Source organism: Procambarus clarkii, chromosome 43, assembly GCF_040958095.1.
Source record: "Procambarus clarkii isolate CNS0578487 chromosome 43, FALCON_Pclarkii_2.0, whole genome shotgun sequence".
NCBI classification, from domain to species: domain Eukaryota; kingdom Metazoa; phylum Arthropoda; class Malacostraca; order Decapoda; family Cambaridae; genus Procambarus; species Procambarus clarkii.
In genome coordinates this window covers 34,259,152-34,273,620 of record NC_091192.1, presented here as the reverse complement: position 1 = coordinate 34,273,620, position 14,469 = coordinate 34,259,152, and the positions used below count along the sequence as shown (strand labels likewise).

At 38.0% G+C, this 14,469-nt stretch overlaps 1 protein-coding gene across 4 annotated transcripts in view; it reads left to right on the top strand.

Annotated features, from left to right (window-relative positions):
• Window positions 1-14,469, top strand: part of pHCl-1 (pH-sensitive chloride channel 1) — a 545,535-nt gene that overhangs the window by 516,132 nt on the left and 14,934 nt on the right. For all 4 annotated transcript variants that reach the window (XM_069300230.1, XM_069300229.1, XM_069300228.1 and 1 more), the window contains exon 11: window positions 8,789-8,959. In XM_069300230.1, the coding sequence (XP_069156331.1) occupies window positions 8,789-8,959 (171 nt within the window). The remainder of the gene's footprint in view (window positions 1-8,788; window positions 8,960-14,469) is intronic.

Genomic DNA, 14,469 nt, shown 5'->3' with positions numbered 1-14,469 from the left:
CTTAGTGGGCCAGCCAGAGACTTAGGGCCCGCACAGGAATATCCCTGCAAAAAAAAAAAAAACTTTTGTCCGGTCGTGATGGTTGAGTGGATAAGGTGCCCTGTACACCAGTTGCATAGTACTCCGGGCAGTATGGGTTCGAGTCACTTCTGGGGTGTGAGTTTTCAGTTTTATTTATATATATATATATATATATATATATATATATATATATATATATATATATATATATATATATATATATATATATATATATATATATATATATCGTGTGTGTGTGTGTGTGTAAATCACGAAAATTAACACGTGATGAAAATGTGACAGTGTCAGACCACGGAGAAAGAATTGAAACAGGAATTTCCTTAAGTACTTTCGTATTTTATTAATTCATCTTCAGAAGTAATGATTTACAAGTCAGTAAGTTTGGACATATATATAGGCAGGAAAGAGATGAGAAGTGTAGTGAGGTACAATGACAAATATATTGAATGGGATTAGGTGGATATAAATAAGAGCTGCGTCATATGGGCCAATAAGTCCATACATGGATAATAATAGCATAAGATTAACAATGAATTAGTGAGACAAATGTGTATCAAGGATCCAACTCAAATCGCCCTTTAACTGATTAATCAAAAATAGATCTACATTACATAAACCACTGCTAATGTTCAAATTACATGTTTTGTAATCTGTATTAAAGCAGATTCAATTATGTTCCTATTGAAAGATCTTTTACAATTCGTTAAGAGATGGCTTCTTCAATGAGAAGAAAAGTCATTGGCATCCGAGGCTATATCCGGCTACCAATAACTTTTGTACAGTCACGGTGGTTGAGTGGTTAAGGAACGAGGTACACCATGGTGCATAGTGCTCCTGGCTGTCTGGGTTCGAATCTTTATTTGGTGTGGAGTTTTCAGTTGCATATTGGCTTGGGGACCATTCAAGCTTGTTCGCATTTGTGTTGCTCACGTGGCCCCACAAAGTGAGGTGATTCGATGAAATATGAATGCCCAAGCTTACCACCAAATGCTGTCAAGTTGTTGGGGATATAGCTCGGCTACCAATGACTTTTGTTCAGTCACGGTGGTCGAGTGGTTAAGGAACCAGGTATGCCATGGTGCATAGTGTTCCTGTCTGTCTGGGTTCGAATCCTTCTGGGGTGTGGAGTTTTCAGTTAAAAAAAATATATGTATATATATATATATATATATATATATATATATATATATATATATATATATATATATATATATATATATATATATATATATATATATGTCGTACCTAGTAGCCAGAACGCACTTCTCAGCCTACTAAGCAAGGCCCGATTTGCCTAATAAGCCAAGTTTTCCTGAATTAATATATTTTCTCTAATTTTTTTCTTATGAAATGATAAAGCTACCCATTTCATTATGTATGAGGTCAATTTTTTTTATTGGAGTTAAAATTAACGTAGATATATGACCTAACCAACCGTACCTAACCTAACCTAACCTATCTTTATAGGTTAGGTTAGGTTAGGTAGCCGAAAAAGTTAGGTTAGGTGAGGTTAGGTAGGTTAGGTAATCGAAAAACTATTAATTCATGAAAACTTGGCTTATTAGGCAAATTGGGCCTTGCATAGTAGGCTGAGAAGTGCATTCTGGCTACTAGGTACGACATACATACATATATATATATATATATATATATATATATATATATATATATATATGTCGTACCTAGTAGCCAGAACGCATTTTTTGGCCTACTATGCAAGGCCCGATTTGCCTAATAAGCCAAGTTTTCCTGAATTAATATATTTTCTCTAATTTTTTTCTTATGAAATGATAAAGCTACCCATTTCATTATGTATGACATCAATTTTTTTTTATTGTATTTAAAATTAACGTAGATATATGACCGAACCTAACCAACCCTACCTAACCTAACCTAACCTATCTTTATAGGTTAGGTTAGGTTAGGTAGCAGAAAAAGTTAGGTTAGGTTAGGTTAGGTAGGTTAGGTAGTCGAAAAACAATTAATTCATGAAAACTTGGCTTATTAGGTAAATTGGGCCTTGCATAGTAGGCTGAGAAGTGCGTTCTGGCTACTAGGTACGACATATATATATATGTATATATATATATATGAGTGAAAATTGCACAACCCCAGAAGTGACTCGAACCCAAACCGCCAGGAGCACAATGCAACTGGTGTACATGGTACCTTAACCACACGACCATCAGTGACCGTACAAAAGAGGATGATAGCCGAGACTATTTGACCACCATCCCGACGGCACTTTGATGGTAATCTTGGGCATAGTTATTTCATCAAATCACCTCACTTTGTGGGGCCACTTGAGCAACACAAATGCAAACAAGCTTGAATGGTCCCCAAGCATATATACGAATGAAAACTCAGGGTTCGAGTCACTTCTGGGGCGTGGAGTTTTCATTCGCATATATGCTTGGGGGACCATTCCAGCTTGTTCGTATTTCTGTTGCTCACGTGGTTTACAGTTGATGAACATGGACATTCATATTCAGATAATCTGCACTCAACTTGTATAATATTGTTTTCCTTTTATCACATTTACATTTCTTCTTCATTATTATTTTTCATTTTAAGTAGTTGGTTACACTGAATTATAGGAGAGAACCTTTGGTTCATCAGCAGGAGAAGGGTTTAGCTTCATCAGCAGAGGAAGGATTAGTTTCATCAAAAGAGGGGGAGCTTAGCTTCATCAACAGAGGAGGCTATAGTTTCATCATTAGAGGGGTAAAACTTCAACAGAGGAAGGGGGGGGGGGTTAGCCTCATTAACAGAGGGGGTTTAGCTTCATCAGCAGAGGGAGATTTTTATTGTTATCATCAAATTGTGAACCAGCTTTATCAACAGAGGGGGGGAATTTACCCTTATCAATAGAGGGGTTTACCTTTGTTAACAAAGAGGGGATTTATTTGTATCAATAGATGAGGCTGTAGCATCATCAACACATGGGGGCTAGTTTCATCAGCATATGGGGGCTGCTTCATCAGCATATGGGGGGCTAGCTTCATCAGCATATGGGGGCTAGTTTCATCAGCATATGGGGGCTAGTTTCATCAGCATATAGTGGCTAGTTTCATCAGCATATGGGGGCTAGTTTCATCAGCATATGGGGGCTAGTTTCATCAGCATATGGGGGCTGCTTCATCAGCATATGGGGGGCTAGTTTCATCAGCATATGGGGGCTAGTTTCATCAGCATATGGGGGCTAGTTTCATCAGCATATGGGGGCTAGTTTCATCAGCATATAGTGGCTAGTTTCATCAGCATATGAGGCTAGCTTCATCAACAGAGGGCAGCTTAGTTTTATCGAGTTTTTACATGTACAGTATTGTCAAGAAACTTCTTATCAGTTTTTTATCCTGGTATTAAAGTATTAAAACGAAAAACTGTCCCTGCAGAAGTACGGTCTAAAACTCAGTGTAGTTTAATATGCCATAGCTACTGGAGCTTTGGTAATGTGGCAGTGAACATTCATTTTGTGAGCCATGGTGGGCGTGCTTCCAGTGTAACCTAACAATATAGTAGATAGATACTGCTTCCCCCACTAGTGCCTGGTCGCTGTGAGTAGATGTCGACGATGCCCATTTTGTGCCTTATTGTATTCTGAGTAATTTTTAGCCAAGTTAGTTCTAGAGTTGACTATTCACTGAATGAAACATGCTGATATATCTTCAGATGCATATATGAATACATGAACTATATTAAAACATACTATACGGAATACATTTCAATTAATTTAAAATTATTTCCTTGATTATGGCTCCCTGTGTAGAGGGATTACCTTGTAAGTAACACCTTGTTAAAGGAATGGCATGGAGTGTTATGTCAGGGTTTGTTGCATTTGATGGTCTTATAATTGGGTATTCCATGCATCCGTGATAGTCTTCAGGAACAGTTACTTGAGTCACTACCAGCTGGTAACACCCATATGAACCCCAGCCTTTGATAGTTGAAGTATCGGCAAGACTGCTGCAGTAGAGGAGTGATGGGAGCCCACAGCCCTGTTGTCACTACCAGCTGACCCTGACTTAATGCTTTAGTGTCATGAATCTAGTCCTTAGTGTTGCATCACTGAGCTCTCTGCTTCGTTCTTTACTGTCTTAGAAATTTAATTATTCCCCCTTGCCCCCTCCAACACAAAGTAGCAGCAGGCTCACTACCCTTTGCATCAGTTCTGTGTAGTATACAAGGTATTGCAAGTAGCTGCCTTTGCCAGTTTGGGTTGCATGGTACTATGCAACATATACAGTGTCACTGTCTCACATATTAGTGGATGATTTTTAAGAAGGAAAACAAATCTGGTTGTGATGCACATTCACAAATGAATGTTTCCCACAAGACAGTTCACCAGGTAGTACTGCTTTCACGTTGCGTAGTTATCATGTATTACTGTATGTTGGTGTGAGTTCATGTTTATGGGTGAAAGACAGTATGAAGGAGTCTATAGTCTTAATGTTGGATACTTTTATTTATACAGTACATTTATACACGCACACATGCAAACATTTCATCTCATGTTATGAGACAACTTGCTTTATTTGAAGTATTGTAACTATAAACATTCATCCAAATCAATAAATATAGAACACTATTGATCATAAGACTTATGAAACAAAATAAAAATGTCCCCCCAAAATTTAACAAGTATGTATTTTGAATACACTATTTTAATATTATGTAATCAGCCTCCTAATGTAACGTTCAACATGCCACATCTGGTTCCCTCCACTTGCCACTCTCCTGTACTAACGACTGACACACCATGGTTTGGTTACCAGGTCCAGGCCGCTCATTGGCCACTCACACCTTCCCCCAGCTGATTCGCCTGCACCTACCACGCCATAAGCCTCCACTGTGCTGTTACCACACCATCATTACTTAATTGGCCAATTATACTTCATATTTTTTGTGCAAATATGCAGAAAATTAAGTGATAAAAGTTTTTAAATGTTGTCATGATATTTGAATGAACAGTGATACTGTATTAGAGGAATTTTTAATGGCAGGTAAAATAGCAATTTGGGGAAATGTTGAGGAAGGTGCAGTATATCTAGGTACTTTTGCACAAAAGCATGTTTGTTGTCGTGACTTAGCAATGGAGCAAATCACCTCTCAGTAACAGCTCATGAATGGATTGATGAACAAGTTCTGCATGATAGAACAAATTTGAGGAATACAGTATTGTTACCAATGTTGTGCTTTCAGCTCACACTATTTATCATTGGCTTAAATTTCACTGGCAATGTAATGTACTTGTGTATCATTCTTACTCTATGCACACTGTGGTAGGCATATAGTCATAAGATGTAGTCAAATTCATAGATTTTTTCTCATTTTCATATATTATATTTTCATATATGTGTGTATATGTGTGTGTGTGTGTGTGTGTGTGTGTGTGTGTTTGTTTCACACCAAGAAACCAAGATGTTTTTGCAAATGTAAAATATCTGAAGTTGAAGGACAAAGAATTTACATGGCTGCAGCATATTTCTTATAAAATTAGATGAGTTTGTGTTCTATTATCAAGTGTATAATATACAGTGTATAATATACAGTGGACATTATTTGCAATTATTTAGATAATCACAATTTATTTTTGTGTGTATGTATTAAAAATATGGAGCAAACATAATAAAAGAACAAGTTATTTTCGGTATTCTATTTTTAAATGTTTAAAATTTCATATTAATTAAATACTAATATTGACATAATTATATTTTCTAATGTTTGAGAAAGTGTAAAATAATTTGGGTTAATGAAGAAACTTACCAAAAAATTATCTAACTTTAGGAGTGTATATAAATATTATGAGGAACGACGATATCACACGTTCCCAACATTTTCAAATTAATGAAGTGTTCCAAAAAACTATAATTGATGAATTACTATATTATAAGAAGTTTTATAAACTGTGCAAACCAATATATCTTGGCTGATAGGTAGAGCCGAACAAGATTCGGCATTTTTAAGTATAGGGAGGAATATAAAACTTGTTTGGGTACACAGAGCTCACATCCTGTTTGTCAGTATTGTGGTCAAGAGATGCCACCTTAAAAAAAATTGTCTGCGTCCTTCCTGACTGTAAGAGGCTCAGTACTGCTAGAGTGACCAAGGCTGGTGTATGCAACAGCACAATAGTGTAGGTCCGGCCCACACCACCACTAAATAATGATGAATAAAATAGGTAACTGCAATTATTTTGTGATAAGTGTCATAGATGATCCTGACTGTAATAAAGCTATGCTCAAGGTTCAGATATCAGTGAACACAATGCTAATTATGACGTTCACAGCAGGAGGCAGATATTCACAGCACACAGCTGACGTTTTGTGCATCATACAAAAGGACCTCAGGTTCCTTTAGAAACTAATCTTGTGGAAAATTAATCATATTCCTAATCTAGTAATAGAAATCTGATGATAATAGCAGTGTTGTGGCCACCTAGCTAGACTTAAAGATGTGCATAGTATACTGAAGGTACAGTATTCTGTTGTGTCTTGAGAGGTCGTCTGCTGGCATCGTTTGTTGGTAGCATGTGACTCTGTACTGTGCTAAGATTGTAAGACCACGCCCACCATAATTACTTGGTGGTTCATTATGTCTTATAAAGATATACAGATATCTTATAAAGATATACCTATGCAGTACTGTATTTGACGTGTGTATTTAGTGTAAGAACAGCAAAAACTGTTATTGACAGCCCAGTGCATCATTGCACTTGAAAAATAAGGTAATATCGATACAAATATGAAGAAAGTAAAATAGGTTCATTGCATGTACCAACAACTTAGTACGAGATGTGTGTGGTGCCAGGCTGACCTTTGATCCTGGTTATGAGATTATAATGGCAAAAACACTGGCTTTTATTGTTCTAATAACATAATATGTGTCACTAAAAAATTAACTATATTTTTTAGCGTAGTAATGTTCATACATTTAATTATATAAATTCCTTTAATTACACACTATTGAATAATATTACTGCAAAAAACTTGATAAAAAGAATTCAGAGAAATTTTAATAATTAAGTAAAAATATCTTCTCTTGAGATCTTGAGAGGATTTCGGGGCTTTAGTGTCCCCGCGGCCCGGTCCTCGACCAGGCCTCCACCCCCAGGAAGCTGCCCGTGACAGCTGACTAACACCCAGGTACCTATTTTACTGCTAGGTAACAGGGGCATAGGGTGAAAGAAACTCTGCCCATTGTTTCGTGCCGGCGCCCGGGATCGAACCCGGGACCACAGGATCACAAGTCCAGCGTGCTGTCCGCTCGGCCGACCGGCTTCCCGGCCAATCTTAGCGGGAACTCCGGACCCACGGAGCCGCTAAGGCAAGAGCCAGAGGGGGGGGGGGGACTAATCTCACAGTGACCATCAAGAGTGGAACTTCCTTGCTCCATCACAGACAAAATTTTGTTTCGTTTCCAATGATCATTTTGACAATATAGAATTGTCAAAATTGGAGGGCAGGAATAATTTTTTATGGGCAACACATGATTGTTTTATTAAATGGGTGTGCAGTACACAGGTGAAGTAATCATAGTCATCCCGCCAAACACACCGAAACTACGACGTTGGTACAACGTTCGAACAAGTTTTAAAACCTAACCAGTTATAACAACCAATATAGCAAGTTGTAATAACGTTCTAATACGTCATAAACACGTTAAGCCAAGATGGAACAACTATATTACAAGTTGTAACAAGCGGAAAATAGAGACAGTTGCGGTTTGTGTTTCCAGGTAAGGGATAGATGTGTGAAATCTTGTCAATTTCTGGGATATATAAGCTGAACGCATTTCTCTTACATTTTATAGTGATAAACATCATATGAAGTAAGCCATACTTTAATCCAGTGAACTCTTAAGAACATATGAATTAAGCAGCACTTTAAGGGTTAAGGTTCAAAATGTAGGTTTAGTACTGTATATTTTCATGTTAGGAAGTAGATGTCTATAGCTTCTATATGGGGGGAATAACCTATGCTTTCCTTGTTACTGCACTTGTAACAAGGAAATAGATGTTCATAGATGATAACCCATTCCAATATTATGTGAATATAAGTTGGATTAACAGCTACTGACTAGACAAATAGACAGTAGAAGAAGATGAAATATATAAATGATAGTTTTACCTTTCAGTTAGGCTGTGTGAATGCCGACATCTCTGCATGAAACTGTGTGTTTTGTTTGGGAGGTGTTAGCGTGAGTGGCTCATACACTGTTCCATCCTCATTGGTTTGTGCCTTTTCTCCATCACTGGTTTGTTTGGCACCACCTCTCTCCAGCACTAGCTGATGTGTAGCACCATTGTAATGCATCGTGTCTCTCATATAATTGGCATAAAGCAGTAGTTATCTGGTATCATCATTGTAATGCAGCGCTAATTATTCTGCACCACCTGTTTCACTCATTGTGTGCATCTTTCATGCCATTATAGTATAACAATGTTAATCTGTTGATCTTCTTGCAGGATCATAATTTACGACAAAGGCTCTCAAAATTCACTGCCAGCTTTTAATTAAAATTTAAGGTTTATCTTGCACTGTTTTCATTATAAATATTTGTATTATGTTAAGTAATGTTAGAACAACGCTTGAAAGCTGGTTGAGCCCTCAACCAATTAAGCTTCCACGCACATTTATTCTTGATTAATTTCATCAGTCACATAGATTTAGATGGCTTGCATGATCATAGCATTAGACCTTGTCCATCAGCCTTAGCATCATCCTGGAGCTTTATTTATTTACAGACGGAACGAAAGCGGCCTGGTGGTCCTGCGGGCTCAGACGGCAGTGCTTGTGGTGGCATTGGGGATGTCCCTCCTAGCAACAGAAATTCACATGAAATGATGTCTTGCGCCAACTGCGGCAACTCGCAGTGCTCCCACGCCAATGCGCCTAACAACTGTCCCAACGGAGAGGTACGACATTTGACATCCTTTACTAACACTGATGCTTCCAGGCCCTTCGCACCAGTGACAGGTATGACACATATACTCCCTCACTAATGTTGACATTGCCTGGGTACCTAGCAGGAAGTGATAGTTACAACACAAGATATCCCTCACAACGTTTAAATGAGAGCAGAAATGAAGGTGAAATCAATTCTTTTTTCTTCAAAGTGATAAGGGTAGGCAGACCAGTAAAATGGTACAAAAATGCAGACCAACAAAATCCCTAGAGAAAGAGGTATTGAATAATAAGGAATGGGGGAACATGTGCCTGAAAATTGTATACACCAACGTAGGTGGAGTGAGATCAAAGATGCTGGAATTAAATGATGTAATGCAGCTGCAGACACCAGACATTGTTGCACTCACGGAAACAAAACTTGAAGATGATATTTTAAATGAGGTCATATTCCCAAGGGGCTACTCAGTCTGGAGACGGGACAGAAAAATTACGAAAGGCGGTGGCATTGCTGTGCTGGTGAAAGAACACTTAAAGGTAAACGAAATAATGACTGCCAATCCACGAGAAGTTAACATAATAGCATTAGAAATCAGCACTCAGGATGATAAACTAACGATCATAAATGCATATAGTCCACCACCAAGCAACACATGGAAAAAAGGAGGAGCTGGATAATAAACGAGAGGGTCTTATAACAATAATGAGAGAGATTATAGTGAGAGCGGATAAAAAAAGATCACGACTGTTGATAGTCGGCGACTTCAACTTGAAATCAATAGACTGGGAAGCATATGAAGCTGGAACATAGGACTTTTGGACTTGTAGATTCGTAAACCTCATCTTGGAAACATTCATGTTTCAACATTTTAAACAAGCTACGAGGATGAGGGAAGGGGACGTTCCCTCCATGCTAGATTTGATATTTATCAGGAAAGAGGAAGAGATATTTGACATTCAGTACCTTCCTCCCTTGAGTAAAAGTGACCATGTCTTTTTAGGAATAAAGTTTGCAAAGCATTATAATCTGGAAGAAAATGAGATTGAAGCAGTTGAAAAACCTGATTTTAGGAGAGGTCATTATGGGGAACTCAGACATTTCTTTAAGGAATTTGACTATAAAGACTTGTTGTTAGGACATGAAGTAAATGAGATTTATGTCAGGTTTTGTGAAATATATGATAATGGCACAACAAAATTTATACCAAAGCAGAGATGCAGAACCAGGAAACAGGATTGGTTCAACAGGAATAGCGAGAGGGCCAGAGACCAAAAGACACAAAAAAGGAATCAATACAGGAAGAGGCCAAACCCCCAAACATACCAACGATACAAAGATACGAGAAACAACTACACGGCAGTGAGGAGAGTGGCAGAAAGAAAATTTGAAAAAGATATTATGGACAAATGTAAAACAGAACCAGGCCTATTCTATAAATTCATAAAAACAAATTGCAGGTAAAAAATAATATTCAGAGGTTGAAAATGGGAAACAGATTCACGGAAAATGAAAGGAAATGTGTGAAACATTAAATGGAAAATTTCAAAGTGTGTTTGTACAAAATGAGATCTTCAGGGAACCAGACACAATAAGAATTCCAGAGAACAACATAGAGTATATAGAGGTGTCTAGAGATGAAGTGGAAAAAATGCTCAAGGAGCTAAGTAAGAACAAACCAGTTGGTCCAGATGGAGTTTCACGATGGTTTCTGAGAGAATGTGCACCAGAGTTCAGCATTCCACTTTAACTGATTTTTCAGGCATCCCTGTGTACAGGAGTCGTAGCTGATGTGTGGAAAAAGATTAACATAGTTCCAATCTACAAAAGTGGCAGCAGGGAAGACCCCCTTAATTATAGACCGGTATCATTACAAGTGTAATAGTCAAAATATTGGAAAAATAATTAAAACTAAATGGGTAGAACACCTGGAGAGAAATTATATAATATCACACAGACAGTATGGTTTTCGATCTTTAAGATCCTGTGTAACGAATTTACTCAGTTTCTATGATCGAGCCACAGAGATTTTACAGGAAGGAGATGGTTGGGTTGACTGCATCTATCTGGACCTAAAAAAGGCTTTTGACAGAGTTCCACATAAGAAGTTGTTCTGGAAACTGGAACATATTTGAGAGGTGACAGGTAAGCTGCTAACATGGATTAAAAATTTTCCTAACTGATAGAAAAATGAGGGCAGTAATCACAGGCAATGTATCAGACTGGAGGAATGTCACAAGTGGAGTACCACAGGGTTCAGTTTTTGCACCAGTGATGTTCATTGTCTACATAAACGATCTACAAGATGGAATACAGAATTATATGAACACGTTTGCTGATGATGCTAAGATAATAGGGAAGATAAGAAACTTAGATGATTGTCATGCCCTTCAAGAAGACCTGGACAAAATAAATATATGGAGCACCACTTGGCAAATGGAATTTAATGTGAATAAATGCCATGTTATGGAGTGTGTAATTGGAGAACATAGACCCCACACAACCCATAAATTATGTGAGAAGTCTTTTAAGAATTCTGACAAAGAAAGAGATCTACGGAGGGTTTTAGATAGAAAACTGTCACCTGAGGACCTCATTAAGAACATTTTGCGAGGAGCCTATGCTACACTTTCTAACTTCAGTATTGCTTTTAAATACTGTACATGGATAGAGAAATACTAAAAAAATTGTTCACGACTTTTGTTAGACCAAAGCTGGAATATGCAGCGGTTGTGTGGTGCCCATATCTTAAGAAGCACATCAACAAACTGGGAAAGGTGCAAAGACATGCCACTAAGTGGCTCCCAGAACTGAAGGACAAGAGCTATGAGGAGTTAGAGGCATTAAATATGCAAAAACTAGAAGATAAAAGAAAAAGAGGCGATATGATCACTGCGTACTAAATAGTAACAGGAATCGATGAAATTGATAGGGGACGAATTCCTGAGACCTGGAACGTCAAGAACAAGAGGTCATTGATTTAAACTAACGAAAAAAAGCTGCCGGAGAAATATAAGAAAAATCACTTTCGCAAACAGAGTGGTAGACGGTTGGAACAAGTTAGGTGAGAAGGTGGTGGAGGCCAAGACCGTCAGTAGTTTCAAAGCGTTATATGACAAAGAGTGCTGGGAAGACGGGACACCACGAGCGTAGCTCTCATCCTGTAACTACACTTAGGTAATTACACTTAGGTAATTACTCACACTGATGTTGCCTGGTTACCTAGCAGGAAGTGATATGTACAGCACAAGACATTCCTCAAGAACATGTAATGTTGGTTGGGTCTCTAGAAAGAAAATTTAACTTGAAAATGCCACTATCACAACCATTTAATTGTCCATAACTATTAGTTATCATCATCATTTGTGTTCATACATTACTTAAAATAACATTTTCTTCATATCATTCAATTTTGCTAATTAATTCATCTCCCTCATTCCTAGTTCACAAAGTCACATTGATATTAATTTACCATTGCAATACTTGATTTCAATTGTTCTAGCTTAAGATTGTTGCCATTAATGCATAATTATCATCAACTTCCATAGAATAATCAAAATGGTTATCTCAACTGAATTGTAAATTATTAACCTTTGGTGTACACTATAATCCAAGGTGCCACGCTGCAATGTCTCATCTATGATATCTGCACCTAGGAATCCTCAACTTGAAACTGCCTCACTTATGATTATTTAGCACACATACATGATGAGTAATCCCCAGACAAAGTGCAGCATCTTTATTTAAATCCTTGAACATAATTAATATAATACTACTACACACACTAATGTTTTCTATATCTTCAAAACTCGTCAGTGCAATACTGATCCTAAATTCAGACGCTTCTTAGAGGTCTGCATCAAAAGCTATAGACACCATGCAAAAATTAAATGTCTATCTGATGTTTCAAAGCAAAAATGCCCTGCAGATAAACGGTCCTAAATTGGCCTGATTTAATTATTCAAGTACTTGAAGAAAGTATTTTGTAATATAAAGAAATTTCCTCCTCATTGCCAGCATTTCCCAGGATCCATCTCTTTTAATTTAATTTGCTGGAAAACATGTACAGTGGCTATCTTGAGGTTATCTTGAGATGATTCTGGGGCTTAGCATCCCTGCGGCCCGGTCCTCGACCAGGCTTCCTTCTTGTTACACACCCCCTAGGAATCAGCCCATACCAGCTGTCTAACTCCCAGGTACCTATTTACTGCTACGTGAACAGATGCATCAGGGTAAAAGAAACTTTGACCATTTGTTTCCTCCTCCACCGGGAATCGAACCCGGAACCTGAGGACTACGAATCAGAAGTGCTGTCCACTCAGCTGTCAGGCCCCCCCTCCGTTTACGAATTTAATCTATTCCCAGAGACTGTTCGTAACTTGAAAATTCGCAATCCGAAACTAATTTTCCTATAACAAATAATGTAAATTGAATTAATCCGTTCCACACTCCCAAAAATATTAACTTCAAAATACATTTCATTCCTAATAAACACAAATATTTAGTACTGTAGTATGTACAAGTCATAGCTTACCTTTATTGATGGCTCTTGTTGGCATATGGAAGACAGTGATGAGGGGGGGAGGAGGAGAGGGGTTAGTGATTGGAAGGGGAGTCCCCTTCCATTATAACATCAGGCAGTGATGACTTCTCTGGAGTACTCTCTCTCTCTCTCTCCTACTTTGCCTTCATATCACTAGGATCCTGTTGTGGCTCCCTGCTTTTTTTCTCACTAAAACCTTTCCATAGAGACTTGTTGTTCCCTGTGTTGTAACACTTGTCCGTAGTGAGGCATCACATTGTCATTAAAAAAGGTTGTTAAGGCAACGGCTTACGTCAGCTTGCTGTGGGCAAGTCGTTTCAACAAAAGTTTGCATTTCTTCCCAAAGTCTACACTATTTCTTAATTGTTGAGGAAGGGACATTCAGTACTGCCTCCTCCTTCCCTGAAGAAATTTCCTCAGCTGCCTCTTGTTGCTGCTTCTTGTGAAGGGTTAAGAGTTCTTCGGTGGTCAGTTGTTCGCTGTGTTCCTCCACCAACTCATAACACACAACACTCACAACACTGTGAATGTCACTTCTTTTTCTAAATTTCTCAAACCATTCCCTGCTCGCTTTAAACTCTTTCGTATCTGCATCACTCGTTCCAGGGGTTTTCTTTATAAGATCTTCGTGCAATAGTTTTGTTTTTTCACAAATGATGGCCTCTGAAACGCTATCACCTGCAGACTCCTTGTTGTGTATCCAAATTAATAACAACTTTTCAACATTCTCAACTGTTTGTGTTCTTTGTTTCGTGACTGTTGATACACCTTTGGCTACTTTAGCACTCACAATGTCCTTTATTTTAGCAATTACAGTGCATATTGTTGACATAGATTTGTTGTACTGCCTAGCTGGTTCAGCAACCCGTGTACATTTTCATGTTTATGAATGATCTCTTGTTTTTCCTCTTCGGTCATCCTCACATGTGTTTTCGTAGGTTGAACCTTACCACTGACTTTCTTGGGACCCATGGCATGAT